The sequence below is a fragment of the Lutzomyia longipalpis genome, chromosome 1 (assembly GCF_024334085.1).
Source record: "Lutzomyia longipalpis isolate SR_M1_2022 chromosome 1, ASM2433408v1".
In the NCBI taxonomy this organism is placed as follows: domain Eukaryota; kingdom Metazoa; phylum Arthropoda; class Insecta; order Diptera; family Psychodidae; genus Lutzomyia; species Lutzomyia longipalpis.
Window position 1 is genome coordinate 9,906,054 of NC_074707.1, and position 13,440 is coordinate 9,919,493.

Below are 13,440 nucleotides of genomic sequence, written 5' to 3' on the forward strand. Positions count from 1 at the left end.
AAAAATAAGAAAATTATAAAGAGACAAAATTTCCATGTGGCTTCAATCAAAATTCTCATGAAGAGAGAGTGCACGCTGAAGTTGGCAGCGAAAAGGGAAAGTGGAGTCGTACCACGCAAAAGGTGCCAACTTCATTCGGTGCCGGCATTTGGCGCCGTAACATTAATTTTGTAATTTTTGAGAGAATTGTTTGATGAAATGCTTTTAGTTAGGTAAATTCGCGGCAAAAGACTGCAAGCAGTGCTAGAAAGTTGAAAATTGGCATAAATGTTCCTTAGGGCATATATAGGAAGGAAAATGAGTGCGGTTTGGTTTCGTCCGCTAAAAAGTATATGGCGGCCAATTTCCAAAATGGCGTCCTTTTAAGCTGTTTGTCTTTGTAAGTTTTTCTATGCTAATAATTTTTCCAAATAAATTTCCTCTCAGCCCCTGAGGAAGCCTCGATGTGAGGCGAAACGTTGGGTATGAAGATCTGTTTTCCTCGTTTTTCTTCCCATGAGAGAAAAACCTTTGGAGCTCACTGAAATTTCCCCCCTTTTTCGTAAAAAAAAGATTTTCAAAGCTTTATTATTTCAAGATTTCTCTTTGTTTTAGTTCTTTACGTTCTTTAGAATCTTTTTGAAAACATTTAGGAACCTTAAGAACGAATTTAGGGATTTTTCTCGAGTCCTACAGAGGATATAGAATACAATTTTTGCTCTCAGAACTTATAAAATGCTTTATTTTTGCTTCTTTAATTTTTCTTTTCTTATTGTACAAAGATATTCAGTGCTAGATAACTTTATTGGTCTTATTCTATTAAATTTAAACTAGATACAATTTCACGCGCGAGAAGCGCGAGAGTGAGAAGAAGTTAATCCGTTCTTTTTGATGCTCGTTTATATTAAAATTATGTGCATTATACATACATATGCGGTATGCAATAAAATGCTAACATGTTGAGCTAGTTGAGCTCAGTCGTGTCTGGAGTTCTGAATAAAGAACATCTCTCCTCAGCAGGAAAAGAGTTGGTGGTTTGTTAGTGAAGAAAAAAAAAAGTGTTGTGGGAGTGAGAATAAAATGATTGGTGAAGTATCTCGTGAAGTGGAGGCTCACAATGCCAATTCCGTGCAAGATGATGATGTTAAGAAGCTCGATGAGCTTGATAAATCAGCCAAGGAAATTGGCACAGATTTCAACTATACGCATAAAATTAAGTGGATGAATGTAACGTTATATATTGTGTACCACATCACAGCCTTTATTGGTCTCTACCTGTTTTTCGCCCTTCAAGTGCATCCCCTAACAATGATTCACTGTGAGAAGAAAGTTCTTAAAATAAAGATTTTTCTTTAAAAGAAGAATTTTGAAAAATTATTTTTTTTTCTTTAAAAATAAATTAAATTAGCCGCGCTTCTTGTTCCAATTTGTGGCTTTGGAGGATCAATTGGGGCTCACAGGTACTACACCCATCGGGCATTCAAAGCAACCGCCCTTATGCGGGGGATCCTTCTGATGCTCTTCACGATGAGCGGGCAGAATACAATGTGGGCCTGGGTGAGGAATCATCGGCAGCATCATAAGTACTGCGACACCGATGCTGATCCCCACAATGCAAGAAGGGGGTTATTCTTCTCCCACATGGGGTGGTTTTTAACCCAAAAACATCCCACTGTAATTAAATATGGCCGACAAATCGATATGAGGGACTTAGATGCGGATCCTTTGGTTAAATTCCAGAGCAAGTAAGATTTGCCAAATTCTACTTTTTTTTTTAAGGAAAAATCCGCAAAATTAATTTTTCTCTTCAGATACTTTGCACAACTCTACATTTTATTGGCCATCGTGGTCCCGTGCAGTACCCAAATCTACCTGTGGAATGAGGATCCCCTGAAATCCTTCCTGGTCGGCTACGTGGCAAGGACATGCGTTGCACTTAATCTAATGTGTTCCATCAATAGTTTTGCCCATGCTTTCGGTGCAAAGCCCTACGATAAGTCCATCCTTCCGGGAGAGAATAAATTCATCAGCTTCTTCACAATGGGCGAAGCATGGCACAACTACCATCATGCCTTCCCATGGGACTACAGGACTTCAGAGCTCGGGATGCCCTTCACCCTGTCCACCACGATGATTGATTTATGCGTCAAATTGGGTTTAATTTACGATCTCAAAGTGGCCAGTGAGGATTCCATCAAGAAGCGCATCCTCAAGACGGGAGATAAATCTCATGAGAAGTATGCGGAAGTAGCTCGTAATATTTCTGTTTCGCACTAAAAAGGAATTTAAGTTAGAATGAAGTTAAAGGATAAAAGGATAAAGGGATGATTCAAGAATTAAGAAAAAAAACTCTACAGGAGAAAATTGTCCAAAATACTAAAATTATGATAAAGAAAAATCTCAAAACTGATATAATCAATTTTTAAAACCTTTGACCATTTAACCCTTTAACCCTTTTGAGTTTGAATTAATGTAGAACTATGTCTTGATAGTATATCTTGAACAGGTTGAGATTACAAAAATATATCCCTAAAAGGATTCAGACAACTAGGAAGGACAAAAAGCCTAAAATTCAAAGTCGAGATTTTTTGCCAAAACTGTCTTTAGCTCAAAGGAATATCCTAAAATTATTTTTTCATCTTTTGGTGCACTGAATTCCTTACAATCCTTAAGGAGTTAAAGGCCGTAATTTTTAGAACGAAATGAATTTAATGAAATTAAGAATGTTTTTTGAGTTACTTTCAGATAAAATTAATTATTTTGGCCAAAAATTCAATATTTTGTAATTTTTCATTTTTCCTTCTTTTTTTTATCTCTAGGAGTGTTATAGGTCTCATAAGATATGCTTATTTGACCTAAAAATGTTTACATAATATTAAGGCATGGTTCCGAAGTGATTACGGTCAAAAAAAATATAACTTTTAAAAATTAATAACTTTCTAAAAACAAAAGGAAAATTTTGTGTATTGAAAGTGTTCCAATAATCCTTAAAGGGGTTAAACAAAAAAACTTCAAGCTCTCATAATAAATTGGATTATATTTTTCAATTCTAAGAAGATTTTGTATTATTTAGTGGGGTATTTTTAAATGTTTAATTCTATGAAGGATGGATCACAAAAAAGTATTTTTTTTTTAATATAAATTTCATCTTAAAATTTGCACTTTAAAAAAGATCATTAAAAATTAATCGTAATGATTGAAACGCATTTAATTAGGAAGCTACTAAAGAAATTCTACTACACACATTATGACTTTTTTGTTTTGCTATTTTTAATGTAAAAAATTAAGATCTTAATTAATCGTTCTAAGAAACTCTAAACTTTTTTTTTTGAAACTCATAAAATTTTAATTAACAAAAGTTTGTGAAATTATTGGCGCCATTTGGCATATGAAATTCCTCTTTTCCTGTAAAAAAATATATTTTAAGAGAAATATTTCTGCAAATAAACAACTATGGCTGACCTTAATTCTAAGCATAACAAACATAAAAGGTTATACCATATAAATCTGCAATAATTTGCATATGAATGTTAAGACAAAAGTGATTTGAAGATTTGAAGAAAAAAAATTTCAATTGTTTAAAACGTTTTCTTCCTGCTTGACGATAAATCAAGCCTCCAATTTATCCCCCAGGAGGAGTCTCTCATGCCATTTATAAGGCATCCCCCATATGAGGAAGAATGATTCCCATATATCTCAATCATAAGCGCGTCCGGTGTTGTGGAAAAGTTTATTGAGTTTCTTCCAATTATCTCTAATCAAATGATTCTGCATGCCTTAGCTCATTTGCAAGGCATCGGCTTGATGGTAGATTAAAGAGAAGTTGAAGGAAAAAAAAGACATAAAAAGCCCACCAACTGGCTCTCTAAATTAAATTCTCGGGCGCTCTCTTGCAAAATTGTCAAGTGGTTTTAATGTGAATGTGAAGTAAGTTTAATGAACTGAAATGACCCACAATTTTTGCACCATCGCACACTGTGAGATGTCCGTTCTTTGCTCTTGAGCTTGCACTCCTTGCACCTAATCCACCGCGATTCTGTTTGCAAATAATATTTTTGTAATTTGAACCATTTTATGACCAGAATAACGAGTTTCCTTCAACATGTAAATATAATAATTTGATATTAAAATAATATTTTTAAAATTATCCAACCGGATCAATTTTTATTTTAAGAAAATGAAAGTCAGGCAATGCTTTAAAAAAAATCTAAAGATATTAAAAAAGAATTTTCTCATTCATAAAACTCAGCATAGAATGTGAGTTGTTTAACCTGTTGTTGTTCTTTTTATTTACTCTACTCTCGTTTGTAAAACATGGATGAAGAAGATGAGCTCCCAGAGACGACACAATTGGAAGAAATTTAATCATAATCACAATCAATTTATTTTGCATTCAGTCATAATTTTTGTATGCACTTGATTGTAGGAGGAAATATGAGTAAAAAGGGTTGACAAGTAATGAAATGCAAGGTTTCAAGTGTTTTTGTTTGCTTGAATTTTCTTTTCTGACTTTATAAATTCATCAAAAGTTGGCTTTTTGTTACAAATGATCCTTTATTCATGAATTAAATGAATTAAATATAAATTGAATTTATTGACACTTTATGCTTTGAATATTCAAAAGATAGCTCTATATCCTCTTATGTACATGTAGTATGATCAATTTTTCCATCTTGAAGCATGGGAGCTTCTTTCTTTGTATAATTTCCCTGAGATATGCTTATTGGTAAGACTCCGTTTAATCATCTCTCAGTTAAACTCTAAAATTAATTTTAAGAGTTTAACTGAGAGATGATCAAGCGGGAATGACTGTAGGTCCATCAATCCTCATGGACGCACAAAAATTTTCTTTACACACTAAACTTGTTCAAAACGCCCTTATCTCTTGCTTCAATGAACTATCTTTTGCGAAATAAATAAAACAAAATTTTTAACCATTTCGATCACAAAAATATATTATTCAAATGTATACATACATTTTTACAATTTTTTGGTATAGATCACTCAAAATTTTAATCGATTGAGTTCTGAACATGATCACAATATGTATTTCATATTCCTAATTAAAATATTGAAATGAACTTAAAACTATTTTTTGTTTTTATGAAGAACTCTTGTATTTGATTTAATTACATTTTATTAAAAGCCGACGTTTCGGACTATTTAGGTCCTTCCTCAGGACCCACTGTTGTAATAAAGCATCTGACTGAAAATCAGATTTAAAAGAAACTCCTTAAAATATTTACGATTCTCCATTTTCATATTTAGTACATTTTTGTAGTAAACTTTTAGGTTCTTCATGTACATATGTATAAGTAACAGGTACTTTTCGTTTTTATTTGTTGTTTTGTTGATTTTTTGATAACTCAAGTTTTCATTACATCACTCAAATACTTGCAGATAAGAGCTTGTAGAATCAAATGCATTTTATTGATAATTTTTCGATTAGTTTTATGCTGATAAGACATGGCACGTTTCACTTTTTTAAAGAGTTAGTAGGTAGGTACCTATATCTCTTCGCTGGGTCCATTGACAAATTCTTGAGTTATTTCACTGTTGGAACCAAATATTATGTATATGAATACTAGTAGCACCATTCCAAAGGCAACATCGGTGAGTTTGTCCCAAAAAGAATTTCTGATATCTGTACGTGATCTTGGAGATCTTGAACCTCTTGATTGCTGTTCGTTGATATAGAAGAATGCAAGTAGCATAATAATTAAGGTGATCGATAAGGATACTTCCAGTAGCCAGTAAAATGCTGCTCCTGCGCCAATAAGGGGAAGCAGAATTGCCAGCCATATTAATTCAGATGATGCTCTGCGTGTGCGATCGGTGATCTGCGTGAGTTTCACATAAGCCATGAAAACAATCAGCAAGAAAAATAAAAGAAATTGTGATGTATAAAGGCAGTAGATTGTCAGTGCCAGAAAGCCAATTTGAATGTAGTTATCCTGGAAGAAGATTAGATTATCGCAAAGGCGTTCCATTTTGCCGTTACTCCTGAAATTCCTCAAGTTGAGAAACTCAGTGAACCACGGACGAATGTTTTGGAAAAGATCTACCATTTTTGACACTTTGTAGAGGGTTTTAATTGTTATATTTTAAAGTTTTAATCACCGTCACTGCACTATGATAACTGAGATTAAAGTGGCGTTGAGGTGCATTTATATTGATATTGCATCGATTGCATCAGAAACTGCAAAAAGGCGGTGAATCCCCTGATTTTAACTAAACTGACTAAACTGCGCAATGACAGTTTCCCTGCCTTTAACACTTGGAGGACAATACTGGTAATCGCTACCAAGTACGAATTGTACGAATTAGAATAAAATCTTAACTTATCTCGATCTTTATGTAGGGAATTTTAATTACACTAAAGATAATGTAATGAAAAGGGTAAATTCTGATAAAAATCTTTTCTTTTCTAACAATTTAAAAGTTTGTTGTAAGATTTTGACAAATGGAATTTTTAAATCGTTTTATAAGAAATACAAAGAATTAGTTAGTTATTGTTCTAGAAAACAGTCAGAAAGAACTCTAAAGTGCTGTGGAAAAGTAATTTGCTTTCAGAAACCCATTAAAAAAAAATAAATAAAATGTCAAAATCTTTTAAGATTTTTTCCAGAATACCAAAAATCTTATAACTAACGAATTGTAAGGAAAAAAAGAAAAGATTTGTATCAGAACTATCAGAATCTACTCCAAAATCTCATGAAAAGTTTTCTTTTTGTAAGAAAATTGAGGGTAAATTATGAATTTAACCTAAAGAACCAAATTTGGTAGTTTTTACCAGTCAAAAACGATTTTCCTAATTAAATATTAAGTAATTAACGGCAAAAATACTTGAAGATGATCTAGAATTAGAGAAACTTCTGTTCTTCATCCAATAAACTGACCTATCATTAATTAATAATTAATTATTGAGCATAATTTCATATTTTGGCAAAAATGGCCAATTTCGTCCTCCACATTCTCTCAAATGTTGTGTCCCGAAGTGTTAATGAGATGAACGAAGGAAATTTTGGCGCGCTCTTTGACACATAACCTAAGAAAAAAAAAATAAAGTCTTCCCTGCTGAGATTTTCATAAATGTTTATTTTCTTGTATTTTCCCTCATTTACTCGTCCTTTTACCACCATTAGACGCATAAATGTGTTATGTCGTGAGCTTTTGCAGTGAAGATGTTCATTGACGATTTGAAAAATGATTTCTACAGCAATTTAGTGGGGAAACGCGTTCTCGTGATTGTTAATTATGATATTGATGCCCTCTGCGGGAGTCGCATCCTTCAGGCTCTCTTCCAGAATGATCAGATTCTCTACAGCATTGTCCCCATTATGGGGGTTTCGGGGCTGCAGCGAACCTACGCTGAACATCGCAGTGACACGAAGAACATCATCCTGATCAATTGTGGGGGATGCATTGATATCCTGGAGACGCTGCAGCCCGAGGAGGATAGTGTCTTCTTCATCTGTGACTCCCATCGCCCCTATGATGTCTGCAATATCTTCAACGATGGACAGGTGAGGAGGAATTTTGGGGATTTCCGGAGGATTTAAGGTTAATTCTTTGATGTTTTTTTGTTGCAGATTAAAATTCTTGGGAAACCAAATGACGACGAAGGCATTCCGGAGTTTGAATCCATCTTCAGGGATTCAGATTCAGAGGAGGATAGCAGTGAGGAGGATGAGGATGACGAGGAGGGGGAACAGATGACGCGAATGCAGAAATTCGAGATGAAAATGGAGCGGCAGCGTCAGAAGAGAATCTGGGAGGCAGATAGGAATCGCATAATGTTCGAGTACAGCCAATTCAGCTACTACGGGCGGAGTTCAGCTCTTGTGCTCTTTGAATTGGCCTGGAAGCTCTCCAAGGATACCCTGGATACCCTCTGGTGGGCCATTGTGGGAGTGACAGAGCAACTGGTGATGGGGAAGATTGAGAGTGCAGCGTACACGTTGGAATGCAATCAGATTCAATCGCACGTCTCCCGGCTCAGCAATAAGGCATCCAATCAGAGCACACAGACAGCAGTGAGGATAACCTTTGAGAATGACCTGCATCTGGCCATGTACCGGCACTGGAGCGTCCAGGACAGCTTGCGCCACTCCATTCAGTCAGCGTGCAAGATGCGCCTGTGGACGGCACGTGGGGAGAAGCGCCTGCAGGAACTTCTCGTGGAGATGGGGCTACCCCTTGTGCAGGCACGACAGACCTTCGGGGCGATGGATTTGGTGCTGCGGAAGGAATTCTACGGGATGATTGAGAAGCTGGCGGAGAAATATGATCTCACGGACCTCATCTACGGGTCATTCACACTGAACTACGGCTACCGCTTCCGGTACTCCGCTGCAGACTACGTGTACTCCCTGCTGGCCAACTTGGAGTCCGTGGGTACAGATCGGCTGCCCGAGATGTGCTTCCTCGAGGCAATGGACAGCCTGGGCCGGGTGAATCGGGCTAAATTGGACGGGGGCCTCGAGAGGGCAAAGCAACTCCTCAGTGGCATCTTTCGCCAAGTGCAGAGTTGCCTGGAGATGCATCAAGTGCAATCAGCCGGTCCATTCCTCTACTACATCCTCACCGAACAGAATACCCTCTTCTGCTGCCCCTACAGCCTCACTCTCCTCACGCAGTTCATCCTCCGCGCGCACGTGGCTGCCTCCCGTAGCCGTCGTGCCCCCGACCTGCCCCTCGTGGCCAGCTGCCCTGTGGATCTGGAACGGGGGATCTTCCTCATGATCGGCATCCCACCCACGCGAGAGGCGTCGCCCAAAAATCTCTTTGGCCGCGCCTTCGAACAGGCCGCCATCAAGGCGGCGGCAACCATCTCGCCGGACTTCTTCGACACCTCCTGCATCCAGATCCGCCGGGAGGATACAGAGCGCTTCCTGGACGCACTCACAGTACTCCTAAGTTGATTTTCTTCCTCTTTTTTTTTAATTTATTATTCTCTAACTTTTTTTAGCTGTTAAGGGCTTAGGCGACTTAGGCTAAGCAAAAAATGATGAAGGTACAACAAAAACCTCGAAAACCCCTTAATGTAAAATTTCACAAAACTCTTCTTTTTTTTTAATTAAAATAAAATACATTTTTGAGAGATTCTTTTGACGAATTTCTTGTGTTTTTATTTTATTATTTTTTTTAAGGAAATTTGGGGATATTTTTTAATTCTCTTTTTTTAACTTACTTTTTAACCCCAGTGGAAACTGACGGGATGTTTTAAGTTTTTTGGTGTTTTAGGAAAATTCCTTCCGATTGCGTCAGCCAAGGGACGGTAGGTCAACCCAAACACATCCTTTCAATTTTAGGGCCAAAGCTTTCGACGCTTCTGTGCGTCTTCCTCAGTGGCTGGAATTTTTATTAAACATTTCTTATAATTTTTCATCAATTTACAAAATTTCATTTCTTTCAATATTTCAAAATTTCCTAACTCACTCAATTGTGTCTTTGTTTGGGAATCGTCAATCGTCTGATATTGGTGATCATGTGGATTTTTATGCAGGAGAATTCTCTTTTTTCAACAATTTTCTTTCACTTATCTATAACTGACTCTTCTTTGCAACTATCTGAGGCATAACTGAATTAATTATTTAAAATGTAGGGGAGGGGACTATCCCAGAAGAATTGAGATAACACATATGTGGCATAGTGGCATAGCGGTTTCCTTCATGTTTCATGCAGCAATGCTGCATAAGCAATGTTTATATCCGCGCATTCCTCACGTCTGTTTACAATCCGGGAGAGATTCTTCTTGATGTGAGCTGCCTCCAAAATCAATCTTTTCCTGTGATTCCTGTGTTGATCAATGATCTTTGTTGCTTTTAGGTCAAATTCATGTCCAGTAGCAGCCACATGGATGCACAGTGAGGATACCCTGGAGTTTCTCATGGGAGGTTTTTAGGAAAATTCCTTCCGATTAGAAGAAAAATCTAAAGAATCTTATTTTTTTCCTAAGAAATCTTAAGTTTTCTTAAGCGAAAATTAAGATTTTTAAGTAATCGAAGAAAATGTATATTTGTGATGATTTTTAAGAATTCAATGCCTCAAGACGATCAGAAAAACTCATCGAAAAATGCATTTTGCTAGATTTACTTAAGAAATCTTAAGTTTCACTTAAAAGCTTAAAAACCTTAAATTTTTCTTAGGGAGTAAAATTCTCTACTAAAAGTCAGTCTCAAGATTTCTAAATTTTTCTTAAGATTTTTCAAGTTTTCTAAAAAAAAGAACTTAAGATTTTTAAAGGTGAAACTTATGATTTTTTAATTCAGGTTGAATCGAGCGAAATGCATGTTTTTCGATGATTTTTACTAATTTAGATGCCTGAAAACCATCAGGAAAAATCTTCGAAAAATATGAATTTGAACCGATTCAGCCTGATTAAAGAAATTCTAAGGTTCGATTGTAAAAACTAAGAAAATTCTATATTTTCATTTAAAAAAACTTAAATTTTTCTTATGAAAACTTGAGGAATTCTTTAAAATAAAGTTTTTTAAGAAAATTTATAACATTCTTAGAGAACTTAAGACAGTATGACTAATTAATTTCACCCAATGATCGCTACTGTGAGTACATTTTGTTCTTACAAAAAATGAAATAAAAACTTGGTTTGTAACCATTTTGGCTATATGGATTTTGAAGGAGTTCAACAGCCATACAATTAAATATGAAGAAGAAGAAATTTCTACCCCCCCCCCCCCACCCGTCGTACAATTCCAAAAGTAAAAACCCCCCCTAAAATTTGGCTCTGGCTACGCCCCTGGCTCTTTAAGTACTTTTTAGGCTTGAATTTAGTATAAGGGGTGTTTATCTGGCGAATCTTTACATATTTTTTTGGCGAATCTCGACGAATCATTCGAAGATTGCCGAATATTTCCGAATAATTCGAAGATTTCCGAAGATTGGAAAATTTTTATTTACAATTTACAAAAAAGAACAAGCCACAAAACCAACACAAATTATTTAAAAAAAATTGTATTTGAAGCCGACGTAAACGTGAATTGCGATTTTTTGGAAAATTTAACTTTTCCCCCGGTCGGCGTCGGAAAATCGGAATTCAGTTGTGCCCCGTTTGTTTGCTCCGCTGGACAAGAGTTTTTCTCAATTTATTGTTGCCCTCTCTTTGTTATGCCTTCTGCAATTAATTCATTGACGATGTCCAGAAAATTCATACACAAGATCCACTGAGGAAGGCACTGATTTGTGCCGAAAGTTCTGGCAGAATTGTGCCTTTAATTCTGGACTGAGTTCCGATTTTCCGACGTTGACCGGGGGAAAAGTTAAATTATTGCAAGAGGCTTCCAGTGTTCGTCAGAGGAAAATTCCCGCTCACCCAAGGAAAAGCAGCAATTTATGCCAAAGCTTTCGAGCCCAATAGTGGCTCTTCTTCAGTGGTTTTGCTTGTTGTTACTTGGGGATTGTCCTCCTCTCTCTATGTTCCACACACCCATTAGGATTTCCCGCAGATTTTTCCTTTTTCTTTTTCACTCTTTGTTTGTACTTTTGTGTTTGGCGGATTTTTTTTATGGGGTTGGGAGGGTGGAAATTCATTTTTTTTTATTTTATTTTTTTTTTCAAGGGGCGGGGGGGGGAATATAAACTTAGAAATATTCAACTGGGAGCCTCTTGGGGCTCCCGGATCAGGGCTGGGCCTCACGGGGCTCTCGGGGCTCTCGGGTAAGATCCCGGAGCCATACCAACTTGCGTTGGTACTCCTGCCTCATCTTCTCTTTCTCTTTGAGTGAGGTGTCCATCTTCTGGACATCTGTCCGCATAGACGCCTCCAGGCGCTCTACCAAGGCTTCATATGCCTTTTTCTTCCTCATAAACTCCCTGTACTGCTTCTCCAACTCTGTCTGTTCGTTCATTATTGCGTTGCGGGCTTCCATTTTTCTTTTAGATGTGATTTTATTTTCTTTTGCACAAAACTCAACTTTTCTCTTTGCCTTATGATCAATAACTCACAAAACGCCAAACACAAAAGTACAAACAAAGAGTGAAAAAGAAAAAGGAAAAATCTGCGGGAAATCCTAATGGGTGTGTGGAACATAGAGAGAGGAGGACAATCCCCAAGTAACAACAAGCAAAACCACTGAAGAAGAGCCACTATTGGGCTCGAAAGCTTTGGCATAAATTGCTGCTTTTCCTTGGGTGAGCGGGAATTTTCCTCTGACGAACACCGGAAGCCTCTTGCAATGACATCGATACGTCAGAAAAAAGAAAAGTTAAATTTTCCAAAAAATCGAAATTATTAAAAAAAAATGAATGGATCAAGTGAGTAAAATGAGTGAAAGTTCAATTTATTATATATATAAAAATTCATTGTTTTTTTGTTTTAAATTTAGCTGACCGGAGAGGTTGAAGGAGGTGGAGAAGAGACAATTGGGTACACGGTCAATGAGCTAGCAAAAGACGTTTTTGGGATTCTGGAGTAGCTCATTAGTCGGGTACCCAACTACATCAAGGAAATTCTCTTCTTTATGAGATTTTTCCACTTACCAGGGCTGCAAGAGCTTACGGAGAATATTATTCAAGAAATAGAAGCTACGATGAAATCATCGATATAGATTTTTATACAGATAAACATCCCTTGATTTAGTACTTATTCGTCTTAAATTTAGTATTTTTTAGGCTTTAATTGTTACATGTTCCGATTGAATTTAGAACTTTTTTGAGTTAATATTTAATACATTTTTGTTTAGAATTTAACATATTTTCGCCTTAAATTTAGTACTTCTTCGTCTTGAATTTACTGCTTTTTAAGTACTTTTCAGGATTGAATTTAGTACTTTTCCCCATTGTCCTCAATATTCTTTTTCAGCTGGAATTTAATATACTTTTAATTAATGAATCTAGTTCTTTTTCAGTTAGAATTTACTATATTTTTGGCAAGAATTTATTAAATTTTCGTCTAGAATTTAGTACTTTAAAAAATTTAAATTGGTACTTCTTAAGATTGAATTTTCAAAAATTACAAAATCCAGAATAGTACTAATTAATTTTAAAAAAAATAGTACTAATTAAAAATACTAAATTCTAGTCGAAAACTTAATAAATTCTTGCCAAAAATATAGTAAATTCTAACTGGAAAAGTACTAAAATTCATTAATTAAAAGTAGGTATACTAAATTCAAGCTGAAAAAGTACTCAATACAATGGGGAAAAGTACTAAATTTAAGCCTATAAAGTTCTAAATTGAATTTCACTTCTTTGGCTACAATTTAGTACTCATTAAGCTTTTCCTCTTCAATTCCTACCAATTTAATACTAAAATCAACGAAATGTTTGTCTGCTGAATATTTTGATTTCTTTGGCGAATCATTCGAATATTTTCATTCAGAAAAACACCCTTTGCGTTGGACCCAAACCTGAAACATTTTATTTTTCCAAAATTTCACTTAATTTAATTGTTTTTCCGAACTACAAATGCGTTTTTACGTAAATTAGACCAAAAAAGAC

At 35.9% G+C, this 13,440-nt stretch overlaps 2 protein-coding genes and 1 long non-coding RNA gene across 3 annotated transcripts; 2 read left to right on the forward strand and 1 right to left on the reverse strand.

Annotated features, from left to right (window-relative positions):
• Positions 1-946: 946 nt before the first annotated feature.
• Positions 947-3,563, forward strand: LOC129790013 (acyl-CoA Delta-9 desaturase-like). Its single transcript, XM_055827169.1, has 3 exons — positions 947-1,297; positions 1,388-1,724; positions 1,791-3,563. The coding sequence occupies exons 1-3, from the start codon at positions 1,060-1,062 to the stop codon at positions 2,254-2,256; spliced, it is 1,041 nt and encodes a 346-aa protein (XP_055683144.1). The 5' UTR covers positions 947-1,059; the 3' UTR covers positions 2,257-3,563.
• A 1,343-nt stretch (positions 3,564-4,906) lies between these two features.
• LOC129790594 (uncharacterized) lies at positions 4,907-6,253 on the reverse strand. Its single transcript, XR_008750575.1, has 2 exons — positions 6,045-6,253; positions 4,907-5,933 (listed from the first exon to the last, which is right to left on the reverse strand). It is a non-coding gene; the product is annotated as an uncharacterized LOC129790594 (long non-coding RNA).
• Positions 6,254-6,971: 718 nt separating this feature from the next.
• Positions 6,972-9,097, forward strand: LOC129789373 (cell division control protein 45 homolog). Its single transcript, XM_055826166.1, has 2 exons — positions 6,972-7,505; positions 7,572-9,097. The coding sequence occupies exons 1-2, from the start codon at positions 7,164-7,166 to the stop codon at positions 8,901-8,903; spliced, it is 1,674 nt and encodes a 557-aa protein (XP_055682141.1). The 5' UTR covers positions 6,972-7,163; the 3' UTR covers positions 8,904-9,097.
• Positions 9,098-13,440: the final 4,343 nt, after the last annotated feature.

Bases quoted from the DNA above. Each gene is read 5' to 3' on its own strand.
- LOC129790013 (XM_055827169.1), top strand. From the start codon at position 1,060: ATGATTGGTGAAGTATCTCGTGAAGTGGAGGCTCACAATGCCAATTCC. The intron at 1,298-1,387 runs GTGAGAAGAAAG...AAATTAAATTAG, and splicing joins TCCCCTAACAATGATTCACT to CCGCGCTTCTTGTTCCAATT. The intron at 1,725-1,790 runs GTAAGATTTGCC...TTTTCTCTTCAG, and splicing joins TTGGTTAAATTCCAGAGCAA to ATACTTTGCACAACTCTACA.
- LOC129789373 (XM_055826166.1), top strand. From the start codon at position 7,164: ATGTTCATTGACGATTTGAAAAATGATTTCTACAGCAATTTAGTGGGG. The intron at 7,506-7,571 runs GTGAGGAGGAAT...TTTTTGTTGCAG, and splicing joins ATATCTTCAACGATGGACAG to ATTAAAATTCTTGGGAAACC.